Raw genomic sequence first — 15,330 nt, 5'->3', positions numbered from 1 at the left:
TCTTCGCACCAGGGCCACATGCTCGACACGGGTAGGCGAGTACACGAGAATGTCATCAATGTACACCACCACTCCCTGCCCCTGCATGTCCCTGAAGATCTCATCCACGAATGATTGGAAAACTGACGGAGCGTTCATCAACCCGTATGGCATGACCAGATACTCGTAATGGCCCGAGGTGGTACTAAAGGCTGTTTTCCATTCATCACCCTCCCTGATGCGCACCAAGTTGTACGCGCTCCTGAGATCTAATTTCGTGAAGAAACGCGCCCCATGCAACGACTCGGTCATGGTCGCAATCAGCGGGAGTGGATAACTATACTTCACCGTAATCTGATTGAGACCACGGTAATCGATGCACGGACGCAAACCACCATCCTTTTTCTTCACGAAAAAGAAACTCGAGGACGCAGGGGAAGTGGAAGGCCGTATGTATCCTTGTCTCAGAGATTCGTCTATGTAAATCTCCATAGCTTTCTTCTCCTCCTGAGACAGAGGATACACATGGCTCCGTGGGAGCGCAGCTCCTGCCTGGAGGTCTATCGCACAATCCCCCTGCCTATGGGGTGGCAACCGCGTCGCCCTCGCCTTACTAAACGCAATAGCCAAATCCCCATATTCAGGTGGAACGGGCAATGCGGGCACCTGGTTTGGACTCTCCACCGAGGTAGCCCCTACGGAAACGCCCAAACATCTACCCACACACTGAGCAGACCACTCCATCAGAGCCCTCTCCTGCCACGAAATAGCTGGGTTATGGGTACTCAACCAGGGCATGCCCAGCACCACCGGATACGCAGGAGAATCAATCAGGAACAGCTGAATCATCTCCTGATGATCCCCCTGCGCACACATCCTAAGTGGCGCCGTGACCTCCCTGATCAAGCCCGTACCCAACGGACGACTATCTAGGGCATGAACGGGGAAAGGAACATCAACAGGAGTAAGGGGAATCCCTAACGCTAAACAAAACTTTTTATCAATAAAATTCCCAGCCGCGCCTGAATCTACCAGCGCCTTATGCTGGGAATGAGGTGCTACCTGTGGAAAACTGACAGGTATACAAAAATGGGCAACAGTGAGCTCTGGGTGAGTGGGGCGCCTACTCACCTGGAGGGAATCCCCAGTGCGGGACCTGTCGTCATCTCCCCTAGGAGGCCATCCCCAGCACCTAGCCGCGGTGTGTCCTCCCCGACCACAGTTGGTGCAGTGGATGGACCCCCTAGCCTGCCGACTCCTCCTTTCTCTAACGCCAGCGCCCCCGAGCTCCATAGGACACGGCTCGGAGGCGCTGGAGGGTGAAATGGACGGACCCTCCGCAGGACGTCCGCGGGTAGCCAGCAGGTGATCCAGCCTGATGGACATGTCGACCAGCTGGTCGAAAGTGAGGCTGGTGTCCCTACAAGCAAGCTCCCGACGGACGTCCTCTCGTAGGCTACATCTGTATAAATCGATGAGGGCCCGATCATTCCACCCTGCATCTGCCGCTAGAGTACGGAATTCAAGAGCGAATTCCTGGGCACTCCTCCTCCCCTGCCGGAGGAAGACCAGACGCTCCCCCGCCGCTTTCCCCTCCGGGGGATGGTCAAACACCGCCCTGAAGCGGCGGGAGAACTCGTCGTATGTAATCGTCGTGGCGTCGATCTTCCTCCACTCCGCGTTAGCCCACTCCAACGCTTTACCGGCCAGGGCGGACACGCTCTCATGCCCCGAAGGTGCCGGGTGCACTGTGGCCAGGTATAGCTCCACCTGGAGTAGAAATCCCTGACACCCAGCCGCGGTCCCGTCGTAGGCCCTCGGGAGAGATAGTCGGACTCCTCGAGGTTCCGGCGCTGGAATGAGCGGGCTGGCCGATGGTGCTGGCAGGGAGGGAGGTGGTGGAGGCGTACCCCAGCCTCGGATGGTGGAAATCACCTCCTGCAGGGCGGTTCCCATCTGTTGGATCTGCTCTCGTTGGTCCCGAACCTGGGCCTCCAGTCTCGTCTGAGCTGCTTCGGCTCCTGCTGATTCCATTGATGGTGTGTAATTCTGTCAGGCGTGCTGTAGGTGTAATGGTGGAATCAAACGCAGGACTCAGAACGATATTCCCAAAGGCTTGTATTATAGGCCAAACTAAGGCAAATGGAAACTTTGCCCGGAGGCAACAATTACGCACGAAGGCGAAAAGAAACTGCGCACAAACAGGTGCGACAAAATAGTAACCGCGCACGAACAGGTGCGAAACTACTCCAGTATAATGGAGAGAAGCTCAACCGAGCAATACACACAACTGACGGAAAATCAATTACACACAACACTAGACAAACACAACGAGAAACTTATAGGACACTAATTACGCCAAAACAGAAACAGGTGTGAAAACAAACAGACCAAAGCAAACGAACAAGAAACAAACAGCGGTGGCAGCTAGAATTCCGGAGACGACGAACGCCGAAACCTGCCCGAACAAGGGAGAGAGGCAGCCTCGGCCGAAACCGTGACAGCTATATGCAACTTTATTGGGTTGACTCACTGACGTGATCTTCCTGTCCGGTCTTGCGCCCCTTTGGGCTCATGCGGTGGAGGAGATTTTCATGGGCTATAGTCAGGTCTGTTGATTTTTATTTTATTTATTTTTTATTTCACCTTTATTTAACCAGGTAAGCCAGTTGAGAACAAGTTCTCATTTACAACTGCGACCTGGCCAAGATAAAGCAAAGCAGTGCGATAAAAAACAACAACACAGAGTTACATATGGGGTAAACAAAACATAAAGTCAAAAATACAACAGAAAATATATATACAGTGTGTGCAAATGTAGCAAGTTATGGAGGTAAGGCAATAAATAGGCCATAGTGCAAAATAATTACAATTTTGTATTAACACTGGAATGATAGATGTGCAAGAGATGATGTGCAAATAGAGATACTGGGGTGCAAATGAGCAAAATAAATAACAATATGGGGATGAGGTAGTTAGGTGGGCTAATTTCAGATGGGCTGTGTACAGGTGCAGTGATCGTTAAGGTGCTCTGACAACTGATGCTTAAAGTTAGTGAGGGAGATAAGAGTCTCCAGCTTCAGAGATTTTTGCAGTTCGTTCCAGTCATTGGCAGCAGAGAACTGGAAGGAATGGCGGCCAAAGGAGGTGTTGGCTTTGGGGATGACCAGTGAGATATACCTGCTGGAGCACATACTACGGGTGGGTGTTGCTATGGTGACCAATGAGCTAAGATAAGGCGGGGATTTGCCTAGCAGTGATTTATAGATGACCTGGAGCCAGTGGGTTTGGTAACGAATATGTAGTGAGGACCAGCCAACAAGAGCGTACAGGTCACAGTGGTGGGTAGTATATGGGGCTTTGGTGACAAAACGGATGGCACTGTGATAGACTACATCCAATTTGCTGAGTAGAGTGTTGGAGGCTATTTTGTAAATGACATCGCCGAAGTCAAGGATCGGTAGGATAGTCAGTTTAACGAGGGCATGTTTGGCAGCATGAGTGAAGGAGGCTTTGTTGCGAAATAGGAAGCCGATTCTAGATTTAACTTAGGATTGGAGATGCTTAATGTGAGTCTGGAAGGATAGTTTACAGTCTAACCAGACACCTAGGTATTTGTAGTTGTCCACATACTCTAGGTAAGACCCACCGAGAGTAGTGATTCTAGTCGGGTGGGCGGGTGCCAGCAGCGTTCGATTGAAGAGCATGCATTTAGTTTTACTAGTGTTTAAGAGCAGTTGGAGGCTACGGAAGGAGTGTTGTATGGCATTGAAGCTCGTTTGGAGGTTTGTTAACACAGTGTCCAACAGGTCTGTTGATATCCCTCTAGTGGTGTTGGGGCTCTGCTTTGGCAAGGTGGGTGGGGTTATATCCTACCCGGTTGGACCGGTCCGGGGGTATGATCCGGACAGGGCCACAGTGTCCCCTGTCCCCCCCTGTCTCAGCCTCCAGTATTTACGTTGCAATAGTCTATGTGCCGGTGGGCTAGGGTCAGTCTGTCCTATCTGGTGAAGTTCTCCTGTCTTATCTGGTGTCCTGTGTGAACTTAAATATGCTCCTTTTAATTCTTCCATCTCTCGCTCTCTCGCTCTCTGTCGCTCTCCCTCGCACTCTCTCACTCTCTCTCTCACCCCCTCTCTCTGAGGACATGAGCCATAGAACCATGCCTCAGGTCTACCTGGCCTGATGACTCTTGTTCACCGAATGTGCTACCTTGTCCCAGACCTGCTGTTTTCCTCTCTCTCTCTCTCTCTCTCTCTCTCTCTCTCTCTCTCTCTCTCTCTCTCTCTCTCTCTCTCTCTCTCTCTCTCTCTCGGTTTCTGCCTTTCTATGGAGTTTTTCCTAGCCACTGTGCTTCTGCATTGCTTGCTGTTTGGGGTTTTAGGCTGGGTTTCTGTATAAGCACTTTGTGACATCTGCTGATGTAAAAAGGGCTTTATAAATACAGTTGAAGTCTGAAGTTTAAATACACTTAGGTTGGAGTCATTAAAACTCATTTTTCAACCACTCCACAAATGTCTTGTTAACAAGCTGTAGTTTTGGCAAGTCGGTTAGGACATCTACTTTGTGCATGACACATGTAATTTTTCCAACAATTGTTTACAGACAGATTATTTCACTTATAATTCACTGTATCACAATTCAAGTGGGTCAGAAGTTTACATACACTAAGTTGACTGTGCCTTTAAACAGCTTGGAAAATTCCAGAAAATGATGTCATGGCTTTAGAAGCTTCTAATAGGCTAATTGACATCATTTGAGTCAATTGGAGGTGTACCTGTGGATGTATTTCAAGGCCTACCTTCAAACTCAGTGCCTCTTTGCTTGACATCATGGGAAAATCAAAAGAAATCAGCCAAGACCTCAGAAAATAAATTGTAGACCTCCACAAGTCTGGTTAATCCTTGGGAGCAATTTCCAAACGCCTGAAGGTACCACGTTCACCTGTACAAACAATATTATGCAAGTATAAACACCATGGAACCATGCAGCCGTCATACCGCTCAGGAAGGAGACGCGTTCTGTCTCCTAGAGATGAACGTACTTTGGTGCGAGAAGTGCAAATCAATCCCAGAACAACAGCAAAGGACCTTGTGAAGATGCTGGAGGAAACAGGTACAAAAGTATATATCCACAGTAAAACAAGTCCTATATCGACATAACCTGAAAGGCCGCTCAGCAAGGAAGAAGCCACTGTACCAAAACCGCCATAGAAAAGCCAGACTACGGTTTGCAACTGCACATGGGGACAAAGGTTGTACTTTTTGGAGAAATGTCCTCTGGTCTGATGAAACAAAAATAGAACTGTTTGGCCATAATGACCATTGTTATGTTTGGAGGAAAAAGGGGTACGCTTGCAAGCCGAAGAACACCATCCCTACCGTGAAGCACGGGGGTGGCAGCATCATGCTGTGGGGGTGATTTGCTGCAGGAGGGACTGGTGCACTTCACAAAATAGATGGCATCATGAGGAAGGAAAATGATGTGGATATATTGAAGCAACATCTCAAGACATCAGTCAGGAAGTTAAAGCTTGGTCGCTAATGGGTCTTCCAAATGGACAATGACCCCAAGCACACTTCCAAAGTTGTGGCAAAATGGCTTAAGGACAACAAAGTCAAGGTATTGTAGTGGCCATCACAAAGCCCTGAACTCAATCCTATAGAAAATGTGTGGGCAGAACTGAAAAAGCATGTGCGAGCAAGGAGGCCTACAAACCTGACTCAGTTACACCAGCTCTGTCAGGAGGAATGGGCCAAAATTCACCCAATTTATTGTGGGAAGCTTGTGGAAGGCTACCCAAGTTAAACAATTTAAAGGCAATGCTACCAAATACTAATTGAGTGTATGTAAACTTCTGACCCACTGGGAATGTGATGAAAGAAATAAAAGCTGAAAAAAATCATTCTCTCTACTATTATTCTGACATTTCACATTCTTAAAATAAAGTGGTGATCCTAACTGACCTAAGACAGGGAGGTTTCCTAGGATTAAATGTCAGGAATTGTGAAAAACTGAGTTTAAATGTATTTGGCTAAGGTGTATGTTAACTTCCGACTTCAACTGTACATTTGATTTGATTTACTGCGTAAGAAATTATCAGGGGTCAGTTCCTCAGCTGTTTCACTCATTGTGTGTAAATTCAATGCAATGTTTCTTTCAATGTCCTGCAGGGATTAACGTAGGGAGCTGTTACCGTATCAACCATTTCCCAGATGATAACGACTATGACACAGACAGCTCAGAATACCTCCTGCGTGAGTGGTTATTGTCTCTTCTCCTCTTCTCTTCTCCTCTCTTTTGCCTCTCCTCTCCTCTCCTCTCCTCTCCTCTCCTCTCCTCTCCTCTCCTCTCCTCTCCTCTCCTCTCCTCTCCTCTCCTCTCCTCTCCTCTCCTCTCCTCTTTTTCTTCTCTTCTCTTCTTTTATTTTCTTCTCCTCTCCTCTTTTTTTCTCTTCTCTCCTCTCTTTTCCTCTCCTCTCCTCTCTTCTCCTCTCCTCTCTTCTGTTTTCGTCTCTTCTGTTCTCATCTCTTCTCTCCACTTCTCTCCTTCATCTTCTCTTTTCTTCTCTTCTCTTCTTTTCTTCTCCTCTTTTTTTCTCTTCTCCTCTTTTTTTCTCTTCTCTCCTCTCTTTTCCTCTCCTCTTCTCCTCTCCTCTCTCTCTTCTCCTCTCCTCTCTTCTGTTTTCGTCTCCTCTGTTCTCATCTCTTCTCTCCACTTCTCTCCTCTCATCTTCTCTTTTCTTCTCTTCTCTTCTCTTTTCTTCTCCTCTCTTTTCCTATTCTCCTCTCCTCTCTTCTCCTCTCCTCTCTTCTGTTTTCTTCTCCTCTGTTCTCCTCTTCTCTTCTCTTCTCTTCTCTTCACTTCCCTTCTCTCCTAATAAAGGCTCAGACCTCGTGACTGTATGTGTAATAATTCTAACTGTTTTTACTGCTCGTCATATAAAGTTATGGGTATTTTTTTCTTATATTCCCCCAAGACATTACACTATATAGAGTGATTTTATTCAAGATCTAAAACGCACAGTAGTGCTCAGTGTGTACAGAAGAAATCAGCTGCTGGGAGTTTTTCCTCTGACTGTTAATCATGCCAGAGTGTGGGTGTGTATATGTGTGTGCGTGGGTGTGTGTGTGTGTGACTAACCATACCTCTATCTACTCCAGGTATTGTGCGGGCGTCTAGTGTGTTTCCTATCCTCAGCACCTGTCTGTTGATGCTGGGGGGGCTGTGTTTGGCCGTGGGACGTATCTATAGCAACAGGAACAGCATCCTGCTTAGCGCCGGCATCCTGTTCGTAGCCGCAGGTAAGCCATGCCCCCTTCAGGTCCTGACACACACGCATGCCCACACACACACACAGTCTTGTATAGCTAACCTTGTGGGGATACACAATTCATTCACAATCCTATTTTCCAAGACCCCTAACCCCTAACCCTAACCCATACCCTTACCCTTACCCTTTTTTTTCTTCTTTTTTTTGGGGGGGGGGGGGGGGGGGGGTAGATCAGCTTTAATATTTTATTTCAGATAGATTGTAACTTCCATCAATGTAATTGTCTGCATCACTTCCAATCCCCCATATGTTTTTTTTTCTCGCAAATATATACAGTGAGGGAAAAAAGTATTTGATCCCCTGCTGATTTTGTACGTTTGCCCACTGACAAAGACATGTTCAGTCTATAATTTTAATGGTAGGTTTATTTGAACAGTGAGAGACAGAATAACAACAACAAAAATCCAGAAAAACGCATGTCAAAAATGTTATAAATTGATTTGCATTTTAATGAGGGAAATAAGTATTTGACCCCCTCTCAATCAGAAAGATTTCTGGCTCCCAGGTGTCTTTTATACAGGTAACGAGCTGAGATTAGGAGCACACTCTTAAAGGGAGTGCTCCTAATCTCAGTTTGTTACCTGTATAAAAGACACCTGTCCACAGAAGCAATCAATCAATCAGATTCCAAACTCTCCACCATGGCCAAGACCAAAGAGCTCTCCAAGGATGTCAGGGACAAGATTGTAGACCTACACAAGGCTGGAATGGGCTACAAGACCATCACCAAGCAGCTTGGTGAGAAGGTGACAACAGTTGGTGCGATTATTCGCAAATGGAAGAAACACAAAAGAACTGTCAATCTCCCTCGGCCTGGGGCTCCATGCAAGATCTCACCTCGTGGAGTTGCAATGATCATGAGAACGGTGAGGAATCAGCCCAGAACTACACGGGAGGATCTTGTCAATGATCTCAAGGCAGCTGGGACCATAGTCACCAAGAAAACAATTGGTAACACACTATGCCGTGAAGGACTGAAATCCTGCAGCGCCCGCAAGGTCCCCCTGCTCAAGAAAGCACATATACAGGGCTGTCTGAAGTTTGCCAATGAACATCTGAATGATTCAGAGGAGAACTGGGTGAAAGTGTTGTGGTCAGATGAGACCAAAATGGAGCTCTTTGGCATCAACTCAACTCGCCGTGTTTGGAGGAGGAGGAATGCTGCCTATGACCCCAAGAACACCATCCCCACCATCAAACATGGAGGTGGAAACATTATGCTTTTGGGGTGTTTTTCTGCTAAGGGGACAGGACAACTTCACCGCATCAAAAGGACGATGGACGGGGCCATGTACCGTCAAATCTTGGGTGAGAACCTCCTTCCCTCAGCCAGGGCGTTGAAAATGGGTTGTGGATGGGTATTCCAGCATGACAATGACCCAAAACACACGGCCAAGGCAACAAAGGAGTGGCTCAAGAAGAGGCACATTAAGGTCCTGGAGTGGTTTAGCCAGTCTCCAGAACTTAATCCCATAGAAATCTGTGGAGGGAGCTGAAGGTTCGAGTTGCCAAACGTCAGGCTCGAAACCGTAACGACTTGGAGAAGATCTGCAAAGAGGAGTGGGACAAAATCCCTCCTGAGGTGTGCAAACCTGGTGGCCAACTACAAGAAACGTCTGACATCTGTGATTGCCAACAAGGGTTTTGCCACCAAGTACTAAGTCATGTTTTGCAGAGGGGTCAAATACTTATTTCCCTCATTAAAATGCAAATCAATTCATAACATTTTTTACATGCATTTTTCTGGATTTTTTTGTTTTTATTCTGTCTCTCACTGTTCAATAAACCTACCATTAAAATTATAGACTGATCATGTCTTTGTCAGTGGGCAAACGTACAAAATCAGCAGGGGATCAAATACTTTTTCCCTCACTGTATGTATATATATATATATATATATATATATATATATATATATATATATATATATATATATATATATATATATATATATATATATATATATATATATATATATATATATATATATATATATATACAGTGGGGAGAACAAGTATTTGATACGCTGCCGATTTTGCAGGTTTTCCTACTTACAAAGCATGTAGAGGTCTGTCATTTTTATCATAGGTACACTTCAACTGTGAGAGACGGAATCTAAAACAAAAATCCAGAAAATCACATTGTATGATTTTTAAGTAATTAATTTGCATTTGATTGTATGACATAAGTATTTGATACATCAGAAAAGTAGAACTTAATATTTGGTACAGAAACCTTTGTTTGCAATTACAGAGATCATACGTTTCCTGTAGGTCTTGACCAGGTTTGCACACACTGCAGCAGGGATTTTGGCCCACTCCTCCATACAGACCTTCTCCAGATCCTTCAGGTTTTGGGGCTGTCGCTGGGCAATACGGACTATCATCTCCCTCCAAAGATTTTCTATTGGGTTCAGGTCTGGAGACTGGCTAGGCCCCTCCAGGACCTTGAGATGCTTCTTACGGAGCCACTCCTTAGTTGCCCTGGCTGTGTGTTTCAGGTCGTTGTCATGCTGGAAGAGCCAGCCACGACCCATCTTCAATGCTCTTACTGAGGGAAGGAGGTTGTTGGCCAAGATCTCGCGATACATGGCCCCATCCATCCTCCCCTCAATACGGTGCAGTCGTCCTGTCCCTTTTGCAGAAAAGCATCCCCAAAGAATGATGTTTCCACCTGCATGCTTCACGGTTGGGATGGTGTTCTTGGGGTTGTGCTCATCCTTCTTCTTCCTCCAAACACGGCGAGTGGAGTTTAGACAAAAAAGCTCTATTTTTGTCTCATCAGACCACATGACCTTCTCCCATTCCTCCTCTGGATCATCCAGATGGTCATTGGCAAACTTCAGACGGGCCTGGTCATGCGCTGGCTTGAGCAGGGGGACCTTGCGTGCGCTGCAGGATTTTAATCCATGACGGCGTAGTGTGTTACTAATGGTTTTCTTTGAGACTGTGGTCCCAGCTCTCTTCAGGTCATTGACCAGGTCCTGCCGTGTAGTTCTGGGCTGATCCTTCACCTTCCTCATGATCAATGATGCCCCACGAGTTGAGATCTTAAATGGAGCCCCAGACCGAGGGTGATTGACCATCATCTTGAACTTCTTCTATTTTCTAATAATTGCGCCAACAGTTGTTGCCTTCTCACCAAGCTGCTTGCCTATTGTCCTGTAGCCCATCCCAGCCTTGTGCAGGTCTACAATTTTATCCCTGATGTCCTTACACAGCTCTCTGGTCTTGGCCATTGTGGAGAGGTTGGAGTCTGTTTGATTTAGTGTGTGGACAGGTGTCTTTTATACAGGTAACGAGTTCAAACAGGTGCAGTTAATACCGGTAATGAGTGGAGAACAGGAGGGCTTCTTAAAGAAAAACTAACAGGTCTGTGAGAGCCGGAATTCTTACTGGTTGGTAGGTGATCAAATACTTATGTCATGCAATAAAATGCAAATGAATTACTTAAAAATCATACAATGTGATTTTCTGGATTTTTGTTTTAGATTCCGTCTCTCACAGTTGAAGTGTACCTATGATAAAAATTACAGACCTCTACATGCTTTGTAAGTAGGAAAACCTTCAAAATCGGCAGTGTATCAAATACTTGTTCTCCCCACTGTGTATATATACATACATACATACATACATACATACATACATACATACATACATACATACATACATACATACATACATACATACATACATACATACATACATACATACATATCATTTTTAAAATTATATTTCCCTTCATTACTTTCCAACACCACCACCCCTTCCCCAATTGGAGTAAACTAGTGAACAACAACGCTTAGGCCTCTACTTCCAGCCCATACATACTATATACATTTTATGGACACAGTCTTATTCTACAATAATTATATTTTGTTTGTTTTTACTCCTGAACTTCCTCCGATCATGTTCATGATCTCCATCTGGTTTGCTTCTATATGCCACTGTGCTCTTTCACAAAATCTCTCAACCTATAACCTATATACTTATTATGGACACAGTATGCTTTACATTAGTTATCTTGTTGTTATTAGTTGTTGTTATTAGTCCCATCCTTCAGCTCCATTCAACACCTCCCATCTATCTCTTAACACCATCCATATTGGATTTCTATTTGCCATATATTTTTCAACTGTGATGTTTTACAAAAGTTCTGAACCTTTCTATTCTAATTTCTTCTACAAAACTTTTTCCCCCTTCCACTTTCCTTTTCCATTTTTGCGGTAATGCTACAATTATTTGGTTGTAATTTTGGGTAGAGCAGACATTTCCATATGTTTTTGTTAGCTGCATGTGCGACATAACTCCACCAGTCCTACCGGTAATATCATTTACGAAGATTATACCTTTTTTAAACATTTTGTCAAAAAAAAAAAGTTTTTTATCAAATAGTATAGTTGTGTTTAACCACAATATTTGTTGCATTATTTGTTCTGTCGTTTCTGGAGGATTAAATTGAAATTGCAACCAACTTTCTATGGCTTGTTTTAGAAATAGTGATATTTGGGAGATTATTTCCTTTTCAAATAACTTAAAGTGAGAGGTTGTAATCTGAATAAAGGGAAAAAGGCCATTCTTGAACATTGGGTGAGACAATCTTACTAATTTGCTAGAGAACCAGTTCGGATTTAAGTATAACTTTTGTATGACTGAAGCTTTTAGTGATAGGTCTAATGCTTTAATATTTAATAATTTCTGTCCTCCGAATTCATATTCATTATATAAATAGGCCTGTTTAATTTTGTCTGGCTTGCCGTTCCAAATAAAATGGAATCTTTTTTTCTCATATAATTAAAAAAACTGTTCGCTAGGCGTAGGCAAGACCATAAGCAAGTAGGTAAACTGGGATAATACTAAAGAGTTAATCAGGGTGATTTTTCAACAAATTGACAGGTATTTACCTTTCTATGGTAGCAAGATCTTATCTATTTTTGCTAACTTTCTATTTAAATTTATTGGAGTGAGATCATTTATTTCATTTGGGATATGTATTCCGAGTATATCCACATCACCATCAGACCATTTTATTGGTAAACTACATGGTAATGTAATAATTGTATTTTTTTGTGATCCAATATGTAATATAGTACATTTATCATAATTTGGTTGTAATCCAGAGATGTTAGAAAATGTATCTAGATCCTCTATCAGGCTGTGGAGGGATTCAAGTTGTGGATTTAAAAGAAAACATGAATCATCAGCGTAAAATGACACCTTTGTTTTTAAACCCTGGATTTCTAATCCCTTGATATTATTGTTGGATCTGATTTTAATAGCTAACATCTCGATGGCAATAATAAATAGATATGCCGATAGTGGACAACCTTGTTTCACTCCTCTTGACAGTTTAAAACTTTCTGAGAAATAGCCATTATTTACTATTTTACACCTAGGGTTACTATACATGATGTTAACCCAATTTATAAGAGATTGTCCAAAATTAAAATGCTCCAGGCATTTATATATAAACCCCAGTTGTACTTTATCAAATGCCTTTCGAAGTCTGCTATGAGGCCTGGTTTCCCAGATTTTTCATAGTGTTCTATTGTTTCCAGTACTTGCCTTATATTATCTCCAATGTATTGCCCATGTAAAAAACCTGTCTGATTAGAATGAATAATGTCCGACAATACCTTTTTAATTCTATGCGCTATACATTTTGCTAGAATTTTTGCATCACAACACTGAAGTGTAAGGGGCCTCCAATTTTTGAAATGGACTGGATCTTTATATTTTCCACTTGTATCCTTTTTCAGTAATAATGAAATCAGACCTTCTTTTTGAGTGTCTGATAATCTACCATTTACATAGGAGTGGTTAAAACATGCTAATAATGGTCCTCTGAGTATATCAAAAAAGGTTTGGTATACCTCGACTGGTATGCCATCCAACCCTGGAGTTTTCCCGGACTTAAAGTATTTAATTGCATCCAGAAGTTCCTCCTCTGTAATTTCACCTTCACATTAGTCTTTCTGTATGGCTGTTAATTTTACATTATCAATAGAAAAAAATCTCTACAATTTGCTTCAGTTAGAGGAGATGGAGGCGACTGAAACGAAAACATATGCTTAAAGTACTTTGTTTCCTCCTTCAAAATATAATTTGGTGAATCATGGGTGACTCCGTCATTTGTAACCAGTTTCAATCAATTATTTTTGGTAGCATTCCTATGTCGAAGATAAAAAAATAATTTGGTGCATTTTTACCCATATTCCATCCAGTTCGCTTTATTTTTATAATATATTACACTTGATCTTTCTTGAATAAGTTTCTCTATTTATTTTTGTTTTTCCTCTAATTTATTCTGAGCCTCCATGTTAGTTTTTATTGCTATCTATCTGTTCTGTTAGACCTTCTACAGTGGGGAGAACAAGTATTTGATACACTGCCGATTTTGCAGGTTTTCCTACTTACAAAGCATGTAGAGGTCTGTAGTTTTTATCATAGGTACACCTCAACTGTGAGAGACTGAATCTAAAACAAAAATCCAGAAAATCACATTGTATGATTTTTAAGTAATTAATTTCCATTTTATTGCATGACATAAGTATTTGATCACCTACGAACCAGTAAGAATTCCGTCTCTCACAGACCTGTTATTTTTTATTTAAGAAGCCCTCCTGTTCTCCACTCATTACCTATATTAACTGCACCTGTTTGAACTCGTTACCTGTATAAAAGACACCTGTCCACACACTCAATCAAACAGACTCCAACCTCTCCACAATGGCCAAGACCAGAGAGCTGTGTAAGGACATCAGGGATGAAATTGTAGACCTGCACAAGGCTGGGATGGGCTACAGGACAATAGGCAAGCAGCTTGGTGAGAAGGCAACAACTGTTGGCGCAATTATTAGAAAATGGAAGAAGTTCAAGATGACGGTCAATCACCCTCGGTCTGGGGCTCCATGCAAGCTCTCACCTCGTGGGGCATCAATGATCATGAGGAAGGTGAGGGATCAGCCCAGAACTACACGGCAGGACCTGGTCAATGACCTGAAGAGAGCTGGGACCACAGTCTCAAAGAAAACCATTAGTAACACACTACGCCATCATGGATTAAAATCCTGCAGCGCACGCAAGGTCCCCCTGCTCAAGCCAGCACATGTCCAGGCCCGTCTGAAGTTTGCCAATGACCATCTGAATGATCCAGAGGAGGAATGGGAGAAGGTCATGTGGTCTGATGAGACAAAAATTGAGCTTTTTGGTCTAAACTCCACTCGCTGTGTTTGGAGGAAGAAGAAGGATGAGTACAACCCCAAGAACACCATCCCAACCGTGAAGCATGGAGGTGGAAACATCATTCTTTGGGGATGCTTTTCTGCAAAGGGGACAGGATGACTGCACCGTATTGAGGGGAGGATGGATGGGGCCATGTATCGCAATATCTTGGCCAACAACCTCCTTCCCTCAGTAAGAGCATTGAAGATGGGTCGTGGCTGGTTCTTCCAGCATGACAATGACCCGAAACACACAGCCAGGGCAACTAAGGAGTGGCTCCGTAAGAAGCATCTCAAGGTCCTGGAGTGGCCTAGCCAGTCTCCAGACCTGAACCCAATAGAAAATCTTTGGAGGGAGCTGAAAGTCCGTATTACCCAGCGACAGCCCCAAAACCTGAAGGATCTGGAGAAGGTCTGTATGGAGGAATGGGCCAAAATCCCTGCTGCAGTGTGTGCAAACCTGGTCAAGACCTACAGGAAACGTATGATCTCTGTAATTGCAAACAAAGGTTTCTGTACCAAATATTAAGTTCTGCTTTTCTGATGTATCAAATACTTATGTCATGCAATAAAATGCAAATTAATTACTTAAAAATCATACAATGTGATTTTCTGGATTTTGTCTCACAGTTGAAGTGTACCTAAGATAAAAATTACAGACATCTACATGCTTTGTAAGTAGGAAAACCTGCAAAATCGGCAGTGTATCAAATACTTGTTCTCCCCACTGTATTTCCTTTGTTAGTGTGGACTCTTTTGACCTAAATTGCTTTTGTTTTCGAGATGAGTACTGAAT

The 15,330-nt window shown here is 43.6% G+C and overlaps 1 protein-coding gene across 1 annotated transcript in view; it reads left to right on the top strand.

The window, feature by feature from the left end:
* The window catches only part of LOC311103747 (voltage-dependent calcium channel gamma-4 subunit-like), a gene marked incomplete at both ends in the record, with an annotated part of 46,862 nt that overhangs the window by 29,531 nt on the left and 2,001 nt on the right, over nucleotides 1-15,330 (top strand). The window contains 2 exons of the mRNA XM_084145389.1: nucleotides 6,153-6,236; nucleotides 7,143-7,283. Of these exons, the coding sequence (XP_084001515.1) occupies nucleotides 6,153-6,236; nucleotides 7,143-7,283 (225 nt within the window). The remainder of the gene's footprint in view (nucleotides 1-6,152; nucleotides 6,237-7,142; nucleotides 7,284-15,330) is intronic.

The sequence above is a fragment of the Coregonus lavaretus genome, assembly GCF_964263955.1.
Source record: "Coregonus lavaretus genome assembly, chromosome: 28".
Lineage (NCBI taxonomy): Eukaryota > Metazoa > Chordata > Actinopteri > Salmoniformes > Salmonidae > Coregonus > Coregonus lavaretus.
The sequence above is the reverse complement of the archived record's forward strand: the minus strand, read 5'-3'. Positions and strand labels throughout refer to the sequence as shown.